This window comes from Marmota marmota, unplaced genomic scaffold, assembly GCF_001458135.2.
Source record: "Marmota marmota marmota unplaced genomic scaffold, marMar, whole genome shotgun sequence".
NCBI lineage: Eukaryota > Metazoa > Chordata > Mammalia > Rodentia > Sciuridae > Marmota > Marmota marmota.
Window position 1 is genome coordinate 11,504,638 of NW_026000283.1, and position 22,554 is coordinate 11,527,191.

At 34.3% G+C, this 22,554-nt stretch overlaps 1 protein-coding gene across 1 annotated transcript in view; it reads right to left on the reverse strand.

The window, feature by feature from the left end:
• The window catches only part of Wdr44 (WD repeat domain 44), an 87,463-nt gene that overhangs the window by 32,182 nt on the left and 32,727 nt on the right, over positions 1-22,554 (reverse strand). Inside the window, exons 3-11 of the mRNA XM_015498527.2 lie at positions 18,119-18,193; positions 13,394-14,027; positions 12,541-12,671; positions 11,420-11,515; positions 9,570-9,706; positions 8,821-8,904; positions 4,016-4,122; positions 3,142-3,293; positions 1,269-1,407 (exon numbers count right to left, since the gene is read on the reverse strand). Coding sequence (XP_015354013.1) covers positions 1,269-1,407; positions 3,142-3,293; positions 4,016-4,122; positions 8,821-8,904; positions 9,570-9,706; positions 11,420-11,515; positions 12,541-12,671; positions 13,394-14,027; positions 18,119-18,193 — 1,555 coding nt within the window. The remainder of the gene's footprint in view (positions 1-1,268; positions 1,408-3,141; positions 3,294-4,015; positions 4,123-8,820; positions 8,905-9,569; positions 9,707-11,419; positions 11,516-12,540; positions 12,672-13,393; positions 14,028-18,118; positions 18,194-22,554) is intronic.

A 22,554-nucleotide genomic window follows, 5' to 3' on the forward strand; every position in this document is an offset into this window, starting at 1 on the left:
AGGCTGGCTTGGAACTTGCAAGTTCCAAGTATTCATAGTGAATACATTCTTATTAATTATAACAAATAGCAGGAGGAACAAGAAAGGGGCAAGGAAGGGTCAAGACTGTAGCTATGTCTCTGTCTCAAGGGCCACTGAAATAGTCTTTTTGCTTTAGGAAGGGCAATTAAAGAAATGATAAACAACTAATACTAAAAAAACCTCACTATATTGTAAAAACAGTTTAATTTCTTGCTAAACTCATCATTACCTTCAATTATATATATTGCAATATAATGCAAATAAATTCACAAGAGTTTTCTAAAAAACATGAGTCCTAGCTTGCCAGTTTAAAAAATCTCTCTAGATTTCTATATTCCTTAAATTGATGCTTTGAATGTACTCTATATTCTCATCAATGGCTACCTCTATTTTCCTTTTCCTATTCTTAACTTCTTGTTTTCAGCCTTAGGTGACTGGGAGGGAGAGGTTTATGGAGAAAATGTATTATGCTGCTAAATAATAAGAAAAGAATCCCATAAATGAAAAGCCCCTATTTACATCAATTTTACATTTCCTGATAACTTACCGCAAGACAAACATTTTTACATAGGTGAGTAGCTATCTATCTATATATAAACATAGGTGTTTGTATACCTAATATTCTGAGGGTTTTCTTTTCCACTTCACATTTTTTCATATACTCCTTGATATATTGACAATTTGGGCCTAATTTTCATGGCTATTTCCTTAATCATTCTTTACATTCTTTAAGGTGTACATACTACTTTCATTCTTTTTACAGTTTAATGAGATCTTTTCTTCCTTAAACCTAGGATAAATTTGAAGGTTGCCATGGGGAATCAAATAGCTTTGTTCTCAATGGTTGATGCTTGACAAGGAATAAATCAAAAGCTTTGTGATAGTTCTTTTCATTTGGCTTTAGAGGCTTTTAGCTGCTGACTTCTGTCTTATTTTTAAGTAACCAAATGACAGACAGATAAGGAGGGCATTGTAGACTGCATATCCCTTATCAGATTCTGGAGTTCTTCAGATTGTGGAATATCTGCATATACTTTATCAGTTTAGCATCCCCAATCTAAAAATCTGAAACCTGAAATGCTCTAAAATTAAAAATTTGTTGAGCATGATGCCAGTGTTCAACAAGTGTAGAGAGCATTCTGGATTTTGGAGTTTGGGATTAGGGATGCTCAATATGCTCAACCTGTACTGTACCTAAAATGTAAAAATTCCAGATTTCTGTAGATTTTTAAATAAATGAAAGATACCTTCAGTATTGTATTTCATTCGCATATTGTTGAAATAATCAAAAGCATTTTTTAAAGCCCATATTCTCACTACATTGTCTTGTCCAGCTGAGGCAAGTAACCGGCCACAGTGAGAAAATTTCATGGTCCAAACAGCTCCCTGTGAAAACAAAAGAAGTTTCAGGTTGTTATTTTGAAAGTTTAGAGATGCAACTTTAAGTCAAAGTTTAAAATGATGCCAAATTATACATATCTTAGATAATGTTCATGGGCTGGGGCTGTGGTAGAGAGCTTGCCTAGCACATGTGAAGCATTGGGTGCAATCCTCAACACCACATAAACAAATAAACAAACAAACAAATAAAAAGGTATTGTGTTCATCTACAACTAAAATTGGACACAATACCTTTATTTAATTAATTTACTTTTTATGTGATGTTGAGGATCGAACCCAGTGTCTCACATGTGCTAGGTGAGCACTCTACCGCTGAGCCACAACCCCAGCCCCAAGTAAAAATATTTTTTATGAAAGATAATGCTCACATTAATAATGACCTTCACAGTCAAAAGTCCAATGGTGCTATAATACCACAAAGGGAGACCTTCAGAGAAAAGGTGGGATAAGATAGTTGTAGTTTCCCATAATTTACAAGTTCAGTACCCCAAACTCTATCCATATATTAATGAAAATAATGAAAATAAGCATTCTGAGGTAGCTTATCTTAGAAAGTACAAGCCCTAGTTTGGGATCTTTGTCGCCTAGCTGAACATGAAGTGGGAAGAGAGAGCTCTCTCTTCCAAACAGCCTCCCTAACCAGGGCTGAGGAAAAATAAAGCTCACTTGGCCACGAATCTCATGGCATTGGGTACTTAGGAAGAAATATTGGAATAGTGTGGTCTCATCTTGCTTTTTTTCCCTAGAAACAAGGTTCTGTAACATATGGGGGTGGGGTGGGCTAAAGAATATGAATCCTTAAATTGGAAGAGGCAAATACTATGACAACAATTCTATAATGCCCATCTAGATGTATCAAAAAGACTACCCAAGTTAGAAGCAAAAGCTCATTTACTGCAATAACATTCATTTCTATGAAGTTCAAGAGCAATAAACATTTGTCATTTGGAGTCTACTACAATGGGATTTTATTTAAAATGGCAAATAACAAGGAAGTCAAAATAGTACAAGAAAATTCATCAGGTTAGGTACTTTAATCAACTCAAACATTTTATGTGCAGATTATAAGCACCTAAATTTAAGTTCCAATCTGGCTGCCATCTGTTGTTTATGGTTGCTTCCTTCTAGTTAAGCCAACTTTTAGATTTAAATTCTAAATAGATTCCCTGATCAAGAACACAGCATCACTTATCCATCTCTGAGCTCTATCGCTGTGTTCTTTGTGTTCCTAGATTTTCAAAGATAACTGTAATGTTATTGGTGTACTTTGATCTTTGTTGATATACTTGAATTCTGATGGAATGTAAACTTCTACTTTCTTCCTTGTTTTAACTGAGTGTCTCATTTTAAAATATATATTGGGCTTCTGAAATATTTATTAAAATTATTTAAAATACATTGGGAAATATCTTAAATTTTTCATAGAGACAGATCATACTCTAATTTAACTGCTTTAAAGTTTGATACCTTGGCATAGTTTTATTAAGGATAGAAGCTTAGAGTTTACATATTCAATACCTCTCAACCTGTAATTAAGAGATAGACTCTGTATCACTTATTCATTAAATTACACTAATATAAATGTACTTTTCTTGAGTGGCTAGCAAAAGTACATATGTGTGTGCATGCATATTAATAACTAGAGATCAATTTTATAAAGCCAAAGTATTTCTCTTAACAAAAACAGTATCAATCCTGAAAAATGAAAAGGTTGGTTACCATATGTTCTCCACTAAGATCTTGTACCACTTTGATCTGATCAAAATCATAAGGTCCTTTGAAACCATGTGCTGCTTTGAATTTAACTGGTCTTGTATATGGCATCCCTTCATCATCACTTGATGAAGGATCATCTTGATCAGTATGAAACACTGAAGAGAAAAGCAACAGAAGCCATTACTAGCTAATATACATATAGCTACTTTCATATCTACTGCTTATCAAGAAAATTCATTAAATAGAGAAAAAAATTTAGCTATTCCTACATAACATTGGTGAAGAACATGAAATCTTAGTTCCAGGTTATCTGGGTTCAAATCCAATTCTGTTATTTATTGTCTATGTGAACTTTCTATGCCTCTCACTTCTTTCAACTATGAAATGGGAATAATGATGGTATTTATCTCATAGGGTTTTTTATGGTATTAAATGGATGAACACAAATGAAAGTGCTTAGAAACTAGCACAGAATAATTACAATATAAGTGTTTATTAAATTAAAAATGAAGTAATAATGGCAAAGGCACAGAAGTTAAGATCTGTGCAAATTTAGAAAATGTAATAAATTTTGAAAATATTTATAAAAACTAAATAACCTTACAAAATTAAGTTACAACTGATTACTGAATAATCAACCTTTCCAGGTTGTCATAATCACCAAATGTAGACATAATAATTATATAAATGCATTTACCTTTGCACTTATAAAAAATTAAGTGATATAGTAACTCATAATTTACTGAAACACAACTAATGATATTAGCAATAAAGGTTTAATACATTCAATAAAATAGTGTTCCTTATAAACTATAGGCTAAGATGAGATGATTACCAATTTAATGAACACTCAATTGAAATATCTTGTATTATTTACCTTCATCTCTTACACTTTTAACTTTATTTATAGCACGTTCACCATATTCCTCAGCAAGATGCTTTGCTCTCTTTACTGATTTTCCAAGGAACTTCTTTAGTTGAGTCCTTAACAAAAATATAAAATATATTTATTAACTCAACTAATTGTTAAAGGTTAACAATTCACAGATAAACACATTAACTGTGACTGATACATTACTTTGAAATGAATTTTTCACATAAATAGTAGGTGTTTGAGTTTTCATGTTCCTTGGAATAAATATATTCTAGTCAATATACTACCAAGGAAATATAGGCAGTTTTGCCTAATTTATAGTATCATATATTCAAGGGTATCAGCTTTCTATGGTGAATAATTGATTAGCAGGTGTTGGGTGGGGAAGGGAATATTTAAAATCCAGGTACTCATGCCCCACACACAGATAATGTGATCTGGAGTCTGGGGTGAAGCCATGAAGATGTAGAGAGAATCACTTTGAGAAGACTGCTTAGAAAGTAGTCCTTTTAAACATATTTTACCAATAAAAAGAAAGGGTAAAGAGGTATTTACTTATAAAATAGAATGCTTTAGTAGCCTAAGGTGGTCCTTTGCTCATTCTCTTTCAGTCTAGGTATGTGCATATAAAATTAGACTAAACTTTCCTGGTAGGTACTCTAAAACACAATGTTAACACAAGTATTTATTTTAAGCTTCTTCAAAGAGGATATAACTATTTCTTTTTCCATAGTCTAAGTTTCAAATTTCATGTATTAAGAAGCAAATCACACTACATAATATTTAAAGCAAAATAATTTACAAATCAAGGGTAATTTTTACTAATTCATGGAAATGTATGATATTAATGATACTATTTTTAAAAATAGCTAAATTTTTGAGGAAACTAAAGAGAAAAAAGGGGAAAAAAGGTGCCTTACAAAATCAGAAGGAAGGGCTGGGGATATATCTCAGTTGGTAGAGTGCTTGCCTTTCATGCACAAGGCCCTGGGTTTTAATAGCCAGCACCACAAACAAACAAAACAAAAAAACAAAATGAACAAAAAGTTGAGCATGGTGGTGCACGCCTGTAATCCCAGAGGCTCAGGAGGCTAAAACAGGAGGATTGCAAGTTCAGAGCCAGTCTTAGCAATGGTGAGGTGCTAAGCAACTCAGTGAGACTCTGTCTCTAAATAAAATACAAAATAGGGCTGGGGATGTGGCTCAGTGGTCGAGTGACCCTGAGTTCAATCCCTGGTACCCCAAACAAACAAACAAGCAAACAACAACAACAAACAGAAGGGAGATCAGTACATTAGAAAGGGCAGAACCAGGGGAAGGAAGGAGGGAAGGGAAAGGGGAAGAACTGGGAAATGAAATTGACCAACTTATGCTATATTCATATGCATATACCACAATGCATCCCAAGTTTATATATAACTATAATGTATCAATTAAAAATAAATGAGTAAGCCAGTTGTGGTGGTGCACACCTGTAATCCCAGGAGGTCAGGAGGAGGATCACAAATTCAAAGTTAGCCTCAGCAGTTTAGAGAGGCCCTAAGCAACTTAGTGAGAACCTGTCTCAAAATCAGTCAATCAATCAATAAATAAATAGGACTGGGGATGTGGCTCAGTGTTTGAGTGCCCTTGCATTCAATCCCTGGAACCAAAAAAAAGTAAATAGAAGGAAGTCCAAGAGAGTATAGGAAGGGGATAAGGGAGTGGGGGTGGGAGGAGTAGTACTAGAGATTAAAATAGAAAAAACTATGTAACATGCATTTATGAATATGTCAAAATGAACCCTATTATTATATACCACTATAATGTATTAAATTAAAAAAAAATAAAAAGAGTTGATAACTCATGCACAAATACACACACACACACACACACACACGATGTTCAATCTTATGAAAAACAAAGGAAGATGAGTAGAATAGAGGAAAGGGAGCAGGGGAGGCAGTAGGGAGGGGGGGAATACTGGGGAATGATATTGGTCAAACTATATTGTTATATTATGTACATGTACAATTATGCAACTACAAATTCTACCATTATATACAATTATAACTGCACCAATAAAAATGTGGGAAATGAAGTACAGAATATACAATTATGTATAGTACATAAGACTTAATAATGATAATAAATGCCTATATGTTACTGGTTTAAAAAAAGATGTTTACTGTCACGGTTTTTAGAATAAGTAAGATACAGAAATACATTTTAATCAACAGGGGAATGGATATAAGTGCTGGTATGGAATATAATAAATGAATGAGGCAAACCTTAGTTCTTTCTTCTTTTTTTGGTACCAGGGATTGAACCCAGGGGTGCTTAATGACTCATTGAGCCACATCCCCAAACCATTTAATTTTTATTTTTTTAAATTTTGAGACATGGTCTCAGCAAGTTGCTGAGGCTGGCTTTGGACTTGTGATCCTCCTGCCTAAGCCTCCTGAGCTGCTGTGATTACAGGCATGTACCCCCTTGCCCAGTGCCCAAACCTCAGTTCATTAAATGTTCCAAGCTCCCAGTCACTTCAAAACCTCTGTACTTGTGGTTGTTTCAACCTAGAAGAGTCTTCTCCTGGATAATTCCTATTCACCTTTTAGGCCTCAGATCAAATAATTCTCTCTCAAAAAGACCTTCCTTGACTTTAGGACCAGTTTTCCTATTACATACTCCCATGGCATTCCCCCCAGCCTCAGTTTTCTAACCATTAGTACTTACCTAGTTGGATTTATCTGTGTAATTTCATGTTTACATCTGTCTCTTCCATTTAACTTGAAATTTTATGAGAATGGAGAGTGTCTTAACTGATGTATACCCAGCACTTAACTCCTAGGCCTGGCTCATAGAAAGACTGCATATGTTTATTACTGGTACCGATATAAAGAGATATTTATAATGTATTAGATTAAAAAAAAACAAGTTAACTATTAAGCACAATATAAATCGCAATATTGTGAGAAAAAAAATTCTGTGGAGAATACACTAAACTATTGCATTGATTATTTCTGGGGGTGAGATTATAAGAAACTTTCATTTTCTATTTTATGCATTTCTATTATTACTTTTGATAACCAGACAAAACAGAAGACAAACCACTTCTAAAACCAATATAAAGTCTCCACTACCTCTAACCCTAAAGTTATATTCTCTGGACGACAATAGGTTTACTACTTTAAAAGACAAGAAAACATTTTAACCATTTCAGATAAGAATATTTCTAAAACATAAAATTTCATGCATTCTTAAAATGGCATGTAATGTTCAATTAAGTTTTCTTTCTCTCTCTTTCTCTCTTTTTCTTGGTACCTGGAATTGAACCCAGGGGCACTTAAACACTGAGTTACATCCCCAAAATATTTTATTTTGAATCAGGGTCTCACTAAGTTGTTGAGACTGTCTTTGAACCCATGATCCTCCTGCTTCAGCCTCCAAGCCACTGGGATTACAGGTATGTGCCACCTCTCCTGGCTCCTTCCTTGATGTGTAGTCCCACTGTTACCATTTTTACTGTTCTTTAATACACATAGAGCCTTTCCAACAGGTTGCAGTCTGGCCATACTATTGGTTTCCCTTTGGACTTCAAAGCCAATGAACATGGTCAAGGGAAGCCAGAACTCTGGGCCAATCTCTTCTGGCCATCAGCTGCCTCATCAGTTTTAACCAGTATTTAGTGCAAATATTAATAAATTTATGTGTGTCGTGGCATGAGGAGATGTTGAAAAGTACTGCTCTAAGGACAGTTGTGCTATGTATGAGTTCTTTTATAAATTTTCTTATCATGGCCTTACAATCAGATTACCTGATATTCTTATGTGTCAACTTACATGTTGTCACAGTTTTATTGCTTCTGTTTTGCTGTGAGCTCATTGAACACTAAATGAACAGATTTTAAAAAATGATTTATGAAACATAGTATAATTGCTTTGAATAAACCTGAGGAGCTTTTCTCTCAGAAAAACAAGCTTTAGTGCATGGACTACACAATATTTTCTTGGATGTTTATCTGTCTCCTGAAAATTCCTAATTCTTAGGTTCCTGATAGCTGCCATTGCTAGACAGCCAAGTATCAGATATCTGAGGTGACACTATATATCTACCTTTTAAGTACATCTTTTAAAAAAATTCTTAATGTTTTCTTTGTTATACACTAGAAAAAAAATTAGACTTAGGTAGAGAATTAACTTTGGACTTTAAATCAAATTATTGCCAATTAAAGGACCTGTGTAGTCAAGCACAATCCATATGCCCACTACTGTGCGAGACATCTCAACACGATGGTATGAACACAATCTTTTTGCAATATATGGCTTAACATGTACTTGTTTTGCTTTTTAAATCAGAAAAGAGTTTAAGATAATATATGATAAAAGGGAAAAGTAAGTTATATGAATTCTAGGTATTACTGAAATTGAGAAAAAAGATATTTGCTATGAACTGGAGCAGCAAGGAAAAATCTCACAAAGTTGGATTTAGAAAGATTAATAGGATTTAAAGAGATTAAGAGAATGGGGAAAGACAAATTCAAGGACAATCATGTTTTTCTTCTAATACTTCTGGTACTTACCACCAGAAAAATAATACAGGGATGATACAAAACTTATTGGTCATTTTATCTACGTCAGGTACTTTAAAACTGACCACTACAACCTTAAGGAACTCATCATAATCAATCAGCTGGGAGCAGGGAGTAGTGGTGGTAGGTGGACATACTAAGCTGGATAGAATGTAGATTTAAAAGAATATAGCAGTTCTCATATTTTTTTTTCTAATAAATGCTTGAAATAAAGAAAAGGGTTATACTTTTAACTCACGTTTTCTGTTTTAACCTTCCACCATCAGTATCTGTTGGCTGAGATTGTAACTTTTCTTCATCATCTGACTGTGCTGCATCATTACTACAAGAAGGAGAAGTCATTGTAAAAGAAACCACTTCTCTTTCATTTCTCAAAAATCTCTTTATACTTACTATATAATCAGCTATCAGAATAAAAACTGAATGCCATTTAGTAACTTCTAAGAAACTTATTATAAATAAGTTTTTTTTTTTAACTGGGCACTGCACAGAAATGTTAAAAATAACTTGTGGATATATTCCTTCCAACTCTACAGGTACATCATATATTATATTTAATAAAAAGTTCTTGCTTTTCTAGAAATTGTTCCTAAGATCTACATATATTATATAGTAAAGTCAATCGCCTCACTCTAAAGATATTTCCCAGCCCTACCAAAACAACAAAATATTATAAAATTTATCATCCTTAAAGCAAGGTTTCAGAAGACCAAGTATTTATCCCATATAGCCTTTAAGCCTCAGTGTTTTTGTATTGTCTCTAGTATAAGTTATCTTAAGAGAAACTAAAAACTATGCAATTTAAGATTTACACTATTTTCTCCAAGTAACTATATAGTCATAAAAAAAGAACAAAGTTAAGGAATATATATAATAATATATTTAAATAAAGAACACTGAATGAAACCAAATTAAGGCCTGTCATGGTTCAAGAATTCTTCACTACTCTGAATATTATAAATGATAAATAACAACATTAGGTCATACCTTACATATTCTTTTGTCCTTCTCATGATGTGTAGAGTGAGAGGATTAATACCTGTTGGCAGCTTCTCTTCAGCAAGACTTAAAGGTATTTCTTCTCCAGTATCTAGGTTCTTAATCATTACACTGGCTAAAATTTCCTGAGGTTAAAATAACACCAAGATGACCTACAATTTAATTATCTTTTTGAATCTATAAAGTCCTCAAAAATTTAAGAACTTTCTAGATACATTTAATACTATGCACAATAATTTTAAAACATTTTTATTAATATATAATTCACATACCACAAAATACACTCCTTTAAAGCATATAATTCAATGGCTTATAGAATATTCACAGAGTTAGTTGGATGTGGTGGCACATGCCTGTAATCCCAGCTACACAGGAGGCTAAGGCAGGAGGACTAAAAAGTTTGAGGCTGCCCAAGGCAACTTGGTGAGACCTTGTCTCAAAATAAAAAATGAAAAGGCTAAGGATGCAGTTCAGTGATAAGAGTGCTCCTGTGTTCAATCCCCAGCACAAAAAAGAAAAAAAAAAGAATGTTCACAGAGTTGTGCTACCATTGCCACTAAGCTAGAATATTTTCATCACCCCAAAAGAAGTCATTAGCAGTCATACCTCATTTCCCTTTCTTTCCTGCCCTTGGAAATTACTGATCTAGATTTTGTCTCGTGGATTTACCCATTCCAGACATTTCATATAAATCCAATTATATGATATGTAGCCTTTTGTGGCTGGATTCTTTTATTTAGCAGGCTGTTTACAAGGTCCACCAATGTAGCATGTATCAGCATTTCATTCCTTTTAATTATTAAAAAACACACCATTGTATGGATATAATATATTTCATTATCCACTCATTAGTGATGTACATTTGGGTTCTTTCTATTTTTTTTTTTTCAATTATGAACAATGCTGCTATGTACATCTGTGTATATTTTTGTGTGGACATATTTTACTTTTGCTTAGGTATATGCATAGGAATGGAATTACTGGGTCATGGCAACATCATGTTTAACATTTCAAGGAACTGCTAAACTATTTTCCAAAGTATCATAATTTAAAAAAATGTGTTGTTCTAAAAAATATTTTGCTTCAAGACTGTTGAATAAATTGGGCAATAGATGTATACAAAGTTTTAATGGTAAAAACCATTCAAATGATAAAAACCACTTTATGTTTGTATAAAAACATGTATCTATAAACTTGCTTTTTATAAAATATAGATCCTACTTTGAACATGTTTATTCTACTATTTAACTGCTTAAAACATCAAGTTTCAGTCAGGGAATGCAAGATACAGCACACCAAAAAAAATTAAGATAATCTTCAATTTTCATTGTTTTTCAATATAACTTTATGGACTATCAGTCATTTATTCTTTTTTTAAAATGTATTTTAGTTGTAGTTGGACATATCCCTTCATTTTATTTATTTATTTTTTACTTGTACTGTGGATTGAACCTAGTGCCTCGCATATGCTAGGTGAACACTCTAACGTTGAGCCACAACCCCAGCCCCAGTCATTTATTCTATATTTTAAAATAACTAGAAGAGTCCAAAGGTTTTCAATGCAGAAATGATAAATGTCTGAAAGGATGAAAATGCTAACCACTCTGGTACATGTACACATTATAAACATGTATTAAATCATACTGTACCTCATAAATATGTACAAATGTTAAATGTCAATAAAAAAAGTCTAACTGTGGTGACCTATAATAACATGAAGTACATTCATACTGGTGGGCAACTATCAGGATCATCCATTTACAGAATGTTCTTATTTTCTTGTTATGATTTTTATATTTTATATTCTTAATGGGAAAAAAAAGACAACCGAATTCTACCTCATCAGTAAGCTCTCTCCCAGAGTTGGATCTAGGTCTCTGAGGGCCCATCACTTCACCTGCTATTGTCTGCCCATCAGGTGCTTTTCCATTTTCCTGAAATTATAATTTTATAAACAGAAAGTAGACTGAGTCAGTATCTATAAATTCAATTATTCATTATTATACATAGTTCTAAAGAATTCTATAATCCAGTCATTGGAGTCTACTGAAACTTTAAATGGTATACTCCATTTCAGTCCTTTATTGTTCCCTGAATGATGAAAAACATTAGATACCAAAACTATTGCTGCCCATGATATAAAAATATATTTATTTGTTAATTTACTTGTCTTAAAATGAGTAAATGTTCTATTTGAATCTGACCCAAAAGCAGCTCTCTACTAAAATTGCTACTAATCAGGCTGTATGTGGATAACTCCAAGGCAGGAGTTAGAAAACTTTTTTCTGTCAAGATAAGATAGTAAATATTTTAAGACTTTTCGTTCACATACAGTTTCTCTAACAACTCTTTAAAAATGTAAAGACCATTTTTGGCTTAAAAGAAAAAAAAACATGTAATGATCATGTTTAGCCTACAAAACAATCTGCTGCTGACCTCTGCTTTAAGGTTTTAACAAGACTACAGTGTTAGACCTCTCAGTCTGCTACCCTGCCCCGCCTCCACTAAAACACAGGTAACCTTGAGTCTCAGAATTTGGCTGTGGCAAAATTCATGTTATTTAGTCTTTTGTATAGCCCACTGCCCAGTACAAAAGATTTTTATGATTAGGAAATTATAAAAGTCCACTGATTTTGATCAATATTATTTAGGTAAATGAAGAGTATAGTTGTAATCAATAATAAGCATCTGTCATGTTTTGAATACCTACTACCTGCCATACTTCATTTACTTTTTTTTCTATTTTATCAATGGGGCATCTGAGACTCAGATGCCAAATAACTTACTAGGCTCACCCAGCTAGTTAGTAACAGAGCTACATACGGGAAATAAGGGGGCTAGGTTTGGGGGACAAGAAATTATTTGGCTTGGAGGAGAAAGAGGGTTTAACAATTAACAAATTATCCAGTTGCAGAAAGTCTGATAATGCCTATATCAAATATAACACTAATTCACCAACCTGGGCAGTAACTATTTTATCTCCACTGGTAGCACTTGCCAAATCAAGAGAAGGCTGAGAATCCCTGACTGTACTTTCTGAAGTCATTGTTGTAGTTAGGAGAGAATCAGACGTAATATTCTCTTTGGGTACTGCAACGATAAAAATAATAACAACTAACATTTATATAGGCCCTTAAACATATCTTAAAAGTGCTTTAACTTTTATTTGATTCTTTTTTTTTTTTTTAGTACTGAGAAATGAACCCTGGGGTGCTTAACCACTGAGCCACATCCCCAGACCTTTTTAATTTTTATTTTGAGACGCAGTCTCACTAAGTTGCTTAGGGCCTCACTAAGTTGCTGAGGCTGGCTTTGAACTTTCGATCCTCCTGCCTCAACCTCCCAAGCCACTGGGATTACAGGCATGTGCCACTGCGCCCGGCACTTATTTGGTTCCTAAAACAAGCTTATGAGGAAAGTTGTTTTATTACTCTCATTTTTTATATGAAGAAACCATGGTTCAACCAAGTTATTTAACTTCCTCAAGATTATTCAGTTCATACAGTAAGGAGTGAAGTATTCAAATTTAGACCTTAAGTTTCTATATCCCATGTTCACTTCACCATGACACATTATTTCTCAGCTGGTAATAGATGTGAAAGTTTGAGGTTAGATGAAATGTTCAATAATAGTAACATCACCAATGAAAATTTTTTATCTAGTAATAAATAAATAATTTTTATAATGTGGTCATTAGTGTGGTTTTACTGGTTTTAAAAATCATGAACTGAAGCAAAAGCAGAAAGTTAAACAAAACAGTTTCAACTCCCAATTCTCCCCATTAAAACAGTTACTTTTCAATTAATACTTGCCATCTAGATCCGGTGTTTTTAGAGCCTCAAATTCCAATTCACTTTTCTTTTTTCTTGGTGGTGGAGCAGGTCGAGATGGAGGTGGGGGTCTAGGAGGTGGGAAATTAGTTGGAGGGGGTGGGCGTGCTGGAACAGGCTTCTTTGTACTAGCTACTATATCAGGTTCTGGAGTAAGGTGCCTTGGGGGTTTGGCGGGAGCTACTTCTTCCACAGCAGCAAAATCTTTAGTAGATGAAGAGTTTGAGGATGCAGGATCTACAACATCACTTTGTTTTACTTCCATTGCTTCCTTGTTCAATACTTCTATTTCCATTTCAGGCACATTCTGTTGCTCAGTTGAACTTATTTCATTTAATTTTATGGTTTCGTCTACTGACTTCTCACAGGTATCATCAGATGGAAAACATTGTTTTGATTCTAATTCAGTTTCCTCAAATGCACTCTGACTCTCTGCCTTTGTGGAATCTTCCTGTAGTACTTGATCTATGCCTAACAGTCCAGGTACATTACTAAGATCTGTTCCAGATACAACAGGACTGGCAGTAGCCTGATCAGAGAGTCCTTTTCCATTGGAATCCAAAGAGTCATCTTCAAGATGTACTTTCTGACTTTCCTCAATAATACTTTCAATTATCTAATGAAAGGTTAAAAAGCATTTTTTTTAAATATGAAGCTATTTATAAAAACATATTAATAGCTAATAATTTATATAGTACTTAGTTCGTATCAGGCAATGTTCTTATCACTTTATAAATTTCAATCTTTACAACAACCTTATGAGATTATGTTCCTATTGTGATCAATGTACAAATGAGGGAACTAAGGCATATGGGGATCAAGTGATTTGCCCAAGGTCAGAGCTAATAAGTGATGAAGCTGGTGTAAATCCAGGTATTTGGGTTCTAGAATCTACACTCTTTAACGTTATAACAGAGAATCTGTGTTAGCATATAGTAACAAAAGTTCAATCAAACCTGTAAAATAAAATCAAGCCTAAACTTATATTAAGACTCATAAGGTCATAGTTTATTTATAGAGTTGTGTCAAATTAGTTGCAATAACTGCCTGCTGGGTTTGAGTTTTTTTTTTTTTTTTTTTTTTTTTTTTTAACAAAACCATGAAAATAAAAACCCACCCAGGACAAGAATTCAACTTATTTAGGTCTAAACTTGAGCCTATGTTAGAAAAGCCAGCAGATGCAAGGAGATTAAAGTTCTTAAACAAACTATACCCAATATTCCATTATTCAAACTGATGGCAGGTCTATGAAAAGAGTTCAAACACCCATCCCATCTTGCCTCACCCTGCCACATTCTTATCTGTAGCTGAAAAATATAGAAAGTTTGTCTTCTACCAACATTTAGTAGAAATATATTTTCTACCCAGTCTTATGATTACTAACACATTAAATCTCCCAACCCACTATTTTTCTACCACACCCAATCATGAATAACTTTTGATTTCTCAATTCTTTGAATCCAGCAAGTAAATGGAGTATGTCACAGAACCATCCTCATCTGGTTGAACATAACCAGTCATGCTAAATGAATTGGATATTACTACTACTTGATAATATTCATCTTTAATATCAACACATTCCTTATATCAGTTTTTTTCCCTCAATCTTCAATTTTTTAATTCTAGAAATTCCCTCACTACTTTTGCCAGAGGAATATTAACTACGGTCTACCTCATTTGTCAATTAGGCGGTAAGGACCTTAGTGATAACAAAACTCAGACTACAACAGGTCTCAGGTTGAACAAGAAGTAAAGACATAGACAGCTGGTATGGTTTCTTTTCTCAAAACGCTTGATGCATGAGGCCCTGGGTTTTGATCCCCAGCACTACATGTGTGCATGTGCGTGCACACACACACAAAAAAAAGGAGGAGGAGGAGGAGGAGGAGGAGAATGGAAGGGGATCAAANAAAAAAAAAAAAAAAAGTATTGAGAAAACACCATGAGACAGTAGAATGAAGCTTAAGACTTGAGGTGTCACTTTTTAAGTTCTACACTTTTTAATGATATGTAGAACATTTATGATAAAGATTATGGGCTATACCCTGGACCAAGACCCTGAGAATAGCTTCCAGTTTTGTAGGGGATATTTGATAAACATAAAGCTAAATGTAATAAGCATTCAAATAAATTTGCAAGCTAGTATAAGAACTCAAAGAAGACTTTACTTCCTACTTGCTGATAGGAATGGAGAAGACTTCATGGAGAAAGTAGTATCTAAACTGGTTCTTAATGAATGGATAAGATTTAGGAAGGCAGAGATGAGAGAGGAAAGACATTACCAAAGGCATGGAGATGGGGAATGTGAAGAATGTTTGACTATTAGTCTAGTTAGGGCCAGATTATGGTAATGCCTTTTATCATACTAAGTATCTGGGGTTTATTTTATAACCACTAGGAAATCAGTGAGCTTTTTATAGCAAAACACTGCTTTATGTTGCTCTTGTTGCTTTGTCTTGGTCATGGTTTTTCACTGTTCTCTCCTTTCCCTTTTCATTACCTCCTACAATCTAGGGTGAGGCTCGCTCTCTCTCTCTCTCTCTCTCTCTCTCTCTCTCTCTATATATATATATATATATATATATATATATATATGTATGTATGTATAATGAGCCTGAAAACATGGGCCTTACTCTCCAGTAACAAATTATGTAGTATGGAGAAAATGAATATGCAGAATGCCCATATGCTCCCTGTATTTGTATTATTGTTCATACTGTAATGACCAGCAAGAACAATTAAAGTTTAGAAGAGAGGGAGAGAGAGATTGTTCTCAGGGGGTTAGGGAAAACATGATTTTCAAGCTCCTTTTGACCCCTCTTATGTCAAGTGCCTTTACGTTATGTACAATGATTATTTATAAACCCATATACTCATCTTGTACTCACTATGCCCACTTGCATGCCCCTCAGCAAATAATCTTGTTTCATGTTACATGTAGACATGAGAGGCTAAGAAGCCTGAATCCATTTCTTCTATCATCTCTCTCTTCCCTCCCCAGCAAACTTGTTTTAATCTCTTACCTCTTCTTTTTTTTTTTCTTTGTTTGCGGGGCAGTGGGGGTGCTGGGGATTGAACCCTGGGCCTTGGGCATATGAGGCAAGCACTCTACCAACTGAGCTATATCCCCAGTCCCTCACTACTTTTTCAGCTCCTAAATTCTCAATAAAGTCACCTTTTTCTTGGCTACTAACTATAGATAGGATAAATTACAAATGGGTAACTAAGAAAATACTCTCAAAAAGGGAAAGAAAAGCTATAGCAAAAAACATAAACATTTCAATTTCAACAATCATTTCAAAAGTGGCTGGATACATTGTAATAAATTTGTTTGATGGAAACTGATACATCAAGCAAAGACTCAGTATTGAAATGGGGTAGAAATATGAGAAAAATAAAAAAATGATAAGAGTAAAACAGAATATAAAATTCTATCTACACTACAATCAAGTATATAAAAATATGCAAGTCATGAGAACCAGAAGGGAATCCTGACAACTGATATGTTACAGTGTAGAACTATGAAAAATTCTTTAAAAAATCGTTACATCCCTGTTTTTTTTAATATTAGTTGTTGGACATTTATTTTATTTATTTATATACTGTGCTGAGAATTGAACACGGTACTTCACACATGCTAGGCAAGCATGCTACCACTGAGCTACAACCCAGCCCCTACATCCCTATTTTGTATGCTGGTACACAATACTACTACTTCTTCCAAAAGAAAGAAGCCCTGTATGCACACCATCATTTAATTGTTAATTATTTTAACACAGGACTTGTAAGGTGGCTGGATTATCTTCTTCCAAAAGGGATTATTTTTTCTTTTAAAGGAAAAAGTATGACCAACATTAAACTATGTGTCCACTAAATCTGTAAATTCTGTAAGGGGAAAACAATCCACACTAGGGGTGATTTTACCATATGCATTTCCCCACATATTTGGTGATTCTTGGAGACATTTTGGGTTGTCATGACTAGGTGGTAGGGGTGTGGATGCTACTGGCATCCCAGTAGGTAGAATAATCCTACAATATATACAACAGTTTCCCCTTCCCTCTAACACAATGAATTATCCAGCCCCCAAAGTTAATACAGCTACAACTAAAGAAACAGTAAATGTGTCATTTTGTTGGCTTTCAAAAACTCACTTGCTATAACAGTGCCTAGGACACGGGAAAAAACTCAGAACTTGTAGAAATGAGTAAACACACACATCCAGTCTTTCTGTGAGTTTTATCCTGATATTTAAAACTGTCCATTCTAAAAATATTTATCTTGTGCTCTGTCTCTTCTAAGAAACCAGCTTCTGGAGCCTCACAGCACTGATTCTTTAAACAGTATCAAAGATATTATCAGAATAAGAACTGATTCCTAAAGACATCAGAATTTGATGCACTGAGTTTTTCAATATCTGTAATGCCCAGTGGCAATTTCAAGAGGAGCTACAGATTATTCTAATAAAGTATAAGAAGAAAAAATAAAAATGTTCTATAAAATACTGTTTTAAGGATAATTATCAATTAGTTAGAATGTAAAAATGACCTACAAAAAGTCCTGTGTGCCTTCAATTACAAATTCAATGGATCCAAGATATAATTTCTGAATAGTGTACTACACTAAAAAAGTAGGAAATTTTCTGTTTTAAATATACCATGTAAATATAATGTCTGCTATATAATAATATTGACATATCTTTCCAACCTTTTTAGACACATCTTGTTTCAATTCTTGTACAGGGGACTCATTTCCAACTTTGTATGCAGTGTTCTCTGTTTCCTGTTTTAAAAAGAAAAGAAATAGAGACCAAATGATGACTTCTTTTTTAAAAAAAAATCTGCTTAAAAAGGGTTCAAATGAGAAAATACAGCATTAATAAATCTAAGATCCACAAATGGTTTAGATGTCTATATACTGATAGATGCCTACAGATTTCATGCCAATGTGAATTGAATAAGAAGGTTGATAATAGGCAATTTTCTATTTATCTAACATAATAGAATATTTACATTTAAATGTGAAATCCTGCCCAACTCTTTAACATTAAAAAACTGTAACTGAAGATTAATAATAATAAAATAAGAATGTGTAAGTACCTTTGTACCTGAAAATGATTAAAGATTTAAGCAAAGGGTTGAATCAGAATTATTGTTCCCAAAATATGGCTCCATAAATAGACATTAATACAAAAGCATATAATACAGGAAAACACATTCAGAGAACATTTCTTTAAAAAAAAGTCTACATGCTTTATAAAAGGAATCAAGACTTGACCAGAAGTTAAATGAAGCCCCCAGAATAGTAACAGATGAAAAATATTAAACCCACCAAAAATACATATATATCTACGTATACATTTATATACACATACGTACATATATATATATATTTGGGAGGTTAGAGAAGGTACAAATGGATCTTCATTTCTGCTAGAAAAAAAATCAGGGCAAAATAAGACAATTATAGTTTCAAATTTTAACATAATGTTCTTTTCCATCTTGTTATTTTTATAACTACAGAAGTATAGCGTTTTTTTTTTAGGGGGGGGGTACTAGGGATTGAATCCAGGGCACGCAACCACTGAGCCACATACCCAGCCCTACTTTGTATTTTATTTAAAGACAAGGTCTCACTGAGTTGCTTAGTTCCTCACAAAGTTGCTGAGGCTGGCTTTGAACTCACAATCCTCTTGCTTCAGCCTCCTGAGCCACTGGGATTACAAGAGTATACCAATGCACCCAGCAGAAGTATAGCAATTTGAATGCTACTATTGAATACTGAGAAACATTGCATAATTCTTGGGTGTACATCCCAGAGCATGTTAGAATGTCACTATAATCATTTTTGACAGATAAGTCACTCAAGGCTCATAAAGGTTGCCTATAAGGATTTACATAAGTATTAAGGTGGTACTTACATAAATACCAGGATATGATCATGATAGACTCCATGATAAAACTGCCTCAGAGATTATTATTATGGATTTATTGAGGAAGTGAAATTTCCAAAGGACTTCAATAACCTTAATCTGAGAAGTTGTTTCACTGAAATCCTACCCAGCATTTGGGGAATATTACTAATCTTATACAAACTCTTGTAGAGAAAAAAAAAATCATGGAATCTTAGGTACTAGGTAAAATCCAAACTCCACCACTGCTAATGAGAGCCTAAAATGACATGACCCTTTAGATATCTTCTATACTTTTTCTTTTTTGCATAAAGGATTAAACTCAGGGTTTCTTTACCACTGAGCCATATCCCCAGCCTATTTTATTTTTTACTTTGAAACATGGTCTTGCTAAGTTGCTTAGTGCATCATCAAGTTGCTGAGGCTAGCTATGAACTTGTGATCCTCCTGCATCAGCCTCCAGACATGCTGGGATTACAGGCATGTGCCATCATGCCCAGCAATCCCTATACTTCTGATATCCCTCTCCTATTTCCCCCCTCAATTACACTCTGGCCAACTGGGTCATTCCTTGCCACAAAGTTGGTGATTCAAGTGTAATTTTATCAGAAATGCCTTCAATGATCATCTTAAAATGACTTATCACCACCTGAAATGACATTTTTTTTACCTGCTTGTTTTTTGTCTCTGTCCCATAAAAACAGGGACCTGATTTGTTTTGTTCACTACTATTTCCCCAGTACCTATAATAGTGCCTGGCATTAAGCAGTCATTTGCCCTATGAATGTTGAATAATGCATGCTGTTTTTCAGTTAATACACATGTTAAGGTTATATATTTTTGATTCCTGGTTTCAACTAAAGAAAATCTAATCAAAACAAATTAGTAAAATAACCTTGACAAGATGATAACTTGAAAGGAGATCATCATTATAAGAGCCGTTAAGGCACATTAGAGAAACACCATCAACCATTCTACCAATTAGGTATATCAATCCAATTATCCTCCAATAACTGTTCATTACTAGGAAAATGAGAGGCATTTATAACAAAATTCTGTAGATATTTTGTCTATGTCAAGCTAAGCAAAAATACATGTTAGTAATTCCTGGACCTCAATTTAATTTGCTTTAATAAAGTACTTACAAAGATCACAGATTAACATTCTTACACAGACCAAAATGGACAAGCAGTGATTAGACTTGTATTTTATTTGGCTTTAAAAAAAACCATCTTGGACTTTGAACTCTGAAAGAAAGGGACTCATTGTAAACTGCTGCTAACCTGCCACATGACCAGATCTTCAGAAATGTGAATTAGAAGATTTCTTAGTAAAGCCCAACTTAGTATATATAGTCAACTGCAATTTGCTTTCTGTGATATATAAAGTCCAGGTCCTTTTTCCAACACCTCAATCAGGCTTTAGGGAATAAGGCAATGGAAATAAAGCATGTGCTTATCTTCCTCATGGTATTTGGCTATAAGATTTGAGTCTTCTAATTTTAGTAAGCACACCCAACAATACTTTGTGAAATCTCATTTCACAAAGAATTTGTACAGGGGCTGGTGGGCGTAGATCAGTGGCAGAGTGCTTGCCTAGGATGCACAAGGCCCTGGGTTCAACCCCCAGTATTTCCAAAATAAAAAAAAAAGCAAAAGAATTTGTACAAAAGCAATCTATAATGGCTGCACATTGTGGTGCATGCCTGCAATCCTCAGGAGGCTAAGGCAAGAGAATGGCTAGCTTGAGGCCAGACTCAGCAACTTAATGAGACACTGTCTCAAAATTAAAAAATTGAAAGGACTGGGAATGTAGCTCAGCGGTAGATCACTTGCTTAGCATGTGCAAGTCCCTCAGTTCAATCTATAGTACTGTAAAAAAAAAAGTAATCTATACTCACAGAAATCTTCATTATTATCAACTAAAAACATTAAGCTAAAAGAATTTATAAAAAATTCAAGTCACTTCTCCTTTTTAGCAGTGAGGGAAGAGGAAACTATTAACAGTGACTGAAGTGACATTTAAAAAAAATAAAAATGTGGGGCTGAGGCTGTAGCTCAGTGGTAGAGCACTTGCCTTGCACATGGGAGGCACTGGGTTCGAGACTCGGCACCACATATAAATAAATAAATAAATATATTGTGTCCATCTACAACTAAAAAAATATTCTAAAAAATTAGAAATGTGACTTCTCTTTTTTGCTGAGAAAATAAAAATGGGAAACAACACTTCAATATTTGTCATATCCATCCATTCCTTTCAATATCATTCCCTGTCAACATTTCACATCTTAATGTTCTAACTACCTCTGAACGCCTTTCACTGACTTAAGTCTCTCTCCTTCAAACTGTCTTCCACCCTTACACCAGTTTTCTTTTCTCAATTTCCCAGGAAAAACCTTGGGTCACCATGACTGTAAATCATGTACAAACTGACTTTTTAAGTGCCTTACTTCAAAAATTTAATGGTTGAGTTTGGTACCAGGAAATAAACCCAGGGGAACTTTACTACAGAACCACATCCCCAGCCCTTTTTTTATTCTTTGAGACAGGGTTTTGCTAAGTTGCTTAGGGCTTCCCTAAATTGCTGAGGCTGATCTCAAACTTGCAATCCTGTTTGCCTCAGCCTCCCAAATAGCTGGGATTACAGGCGTGTGCCACAGTGCCTGGATAAAGGTCAAATTTCTTAACCTGCTATCTAGGGCTCATCATGATCTGGCCTCAATATATATTTTCAACATCCTACCACTGAAACCTTCCCTCTGGTTACACTAGTATTTCAATACTCCCAGTAAATCTCACACCTTTGCATATTAATTTGTTCATACAATTTCCTACCATACAGTGCTTTCCCAATTGTTCTCTATGTCCCCAATTTTCAAAGCCCAAGTTTTACCTTCTCCCTGAAACCTTCTTTTAGCACTCAGCATCTAGTCTACAAACATCAAGATCTCATATACTGTCTCTTTGAATATGTCTCTTCTATAAGACTATACAATGACCCAAAATCAGGACTCTTATGAAACCTTTCTTTGTATTGCTTAAGATATCAACAGACACTGGTGCAGTGGTATGTGTCTATACTCCTGGCAGCTTGGGAGGCCGAGGCAGGAGGACCCCAAGTTCAAAGCCAGCCTCAGTAACTTAATGAGGCCCTATCTAACTCAGCAAGACCGTGTCTCTAAATAAAATATAAAAAAGGGCTGGGGATGTGGCTCAGTGGTTAAATGCCC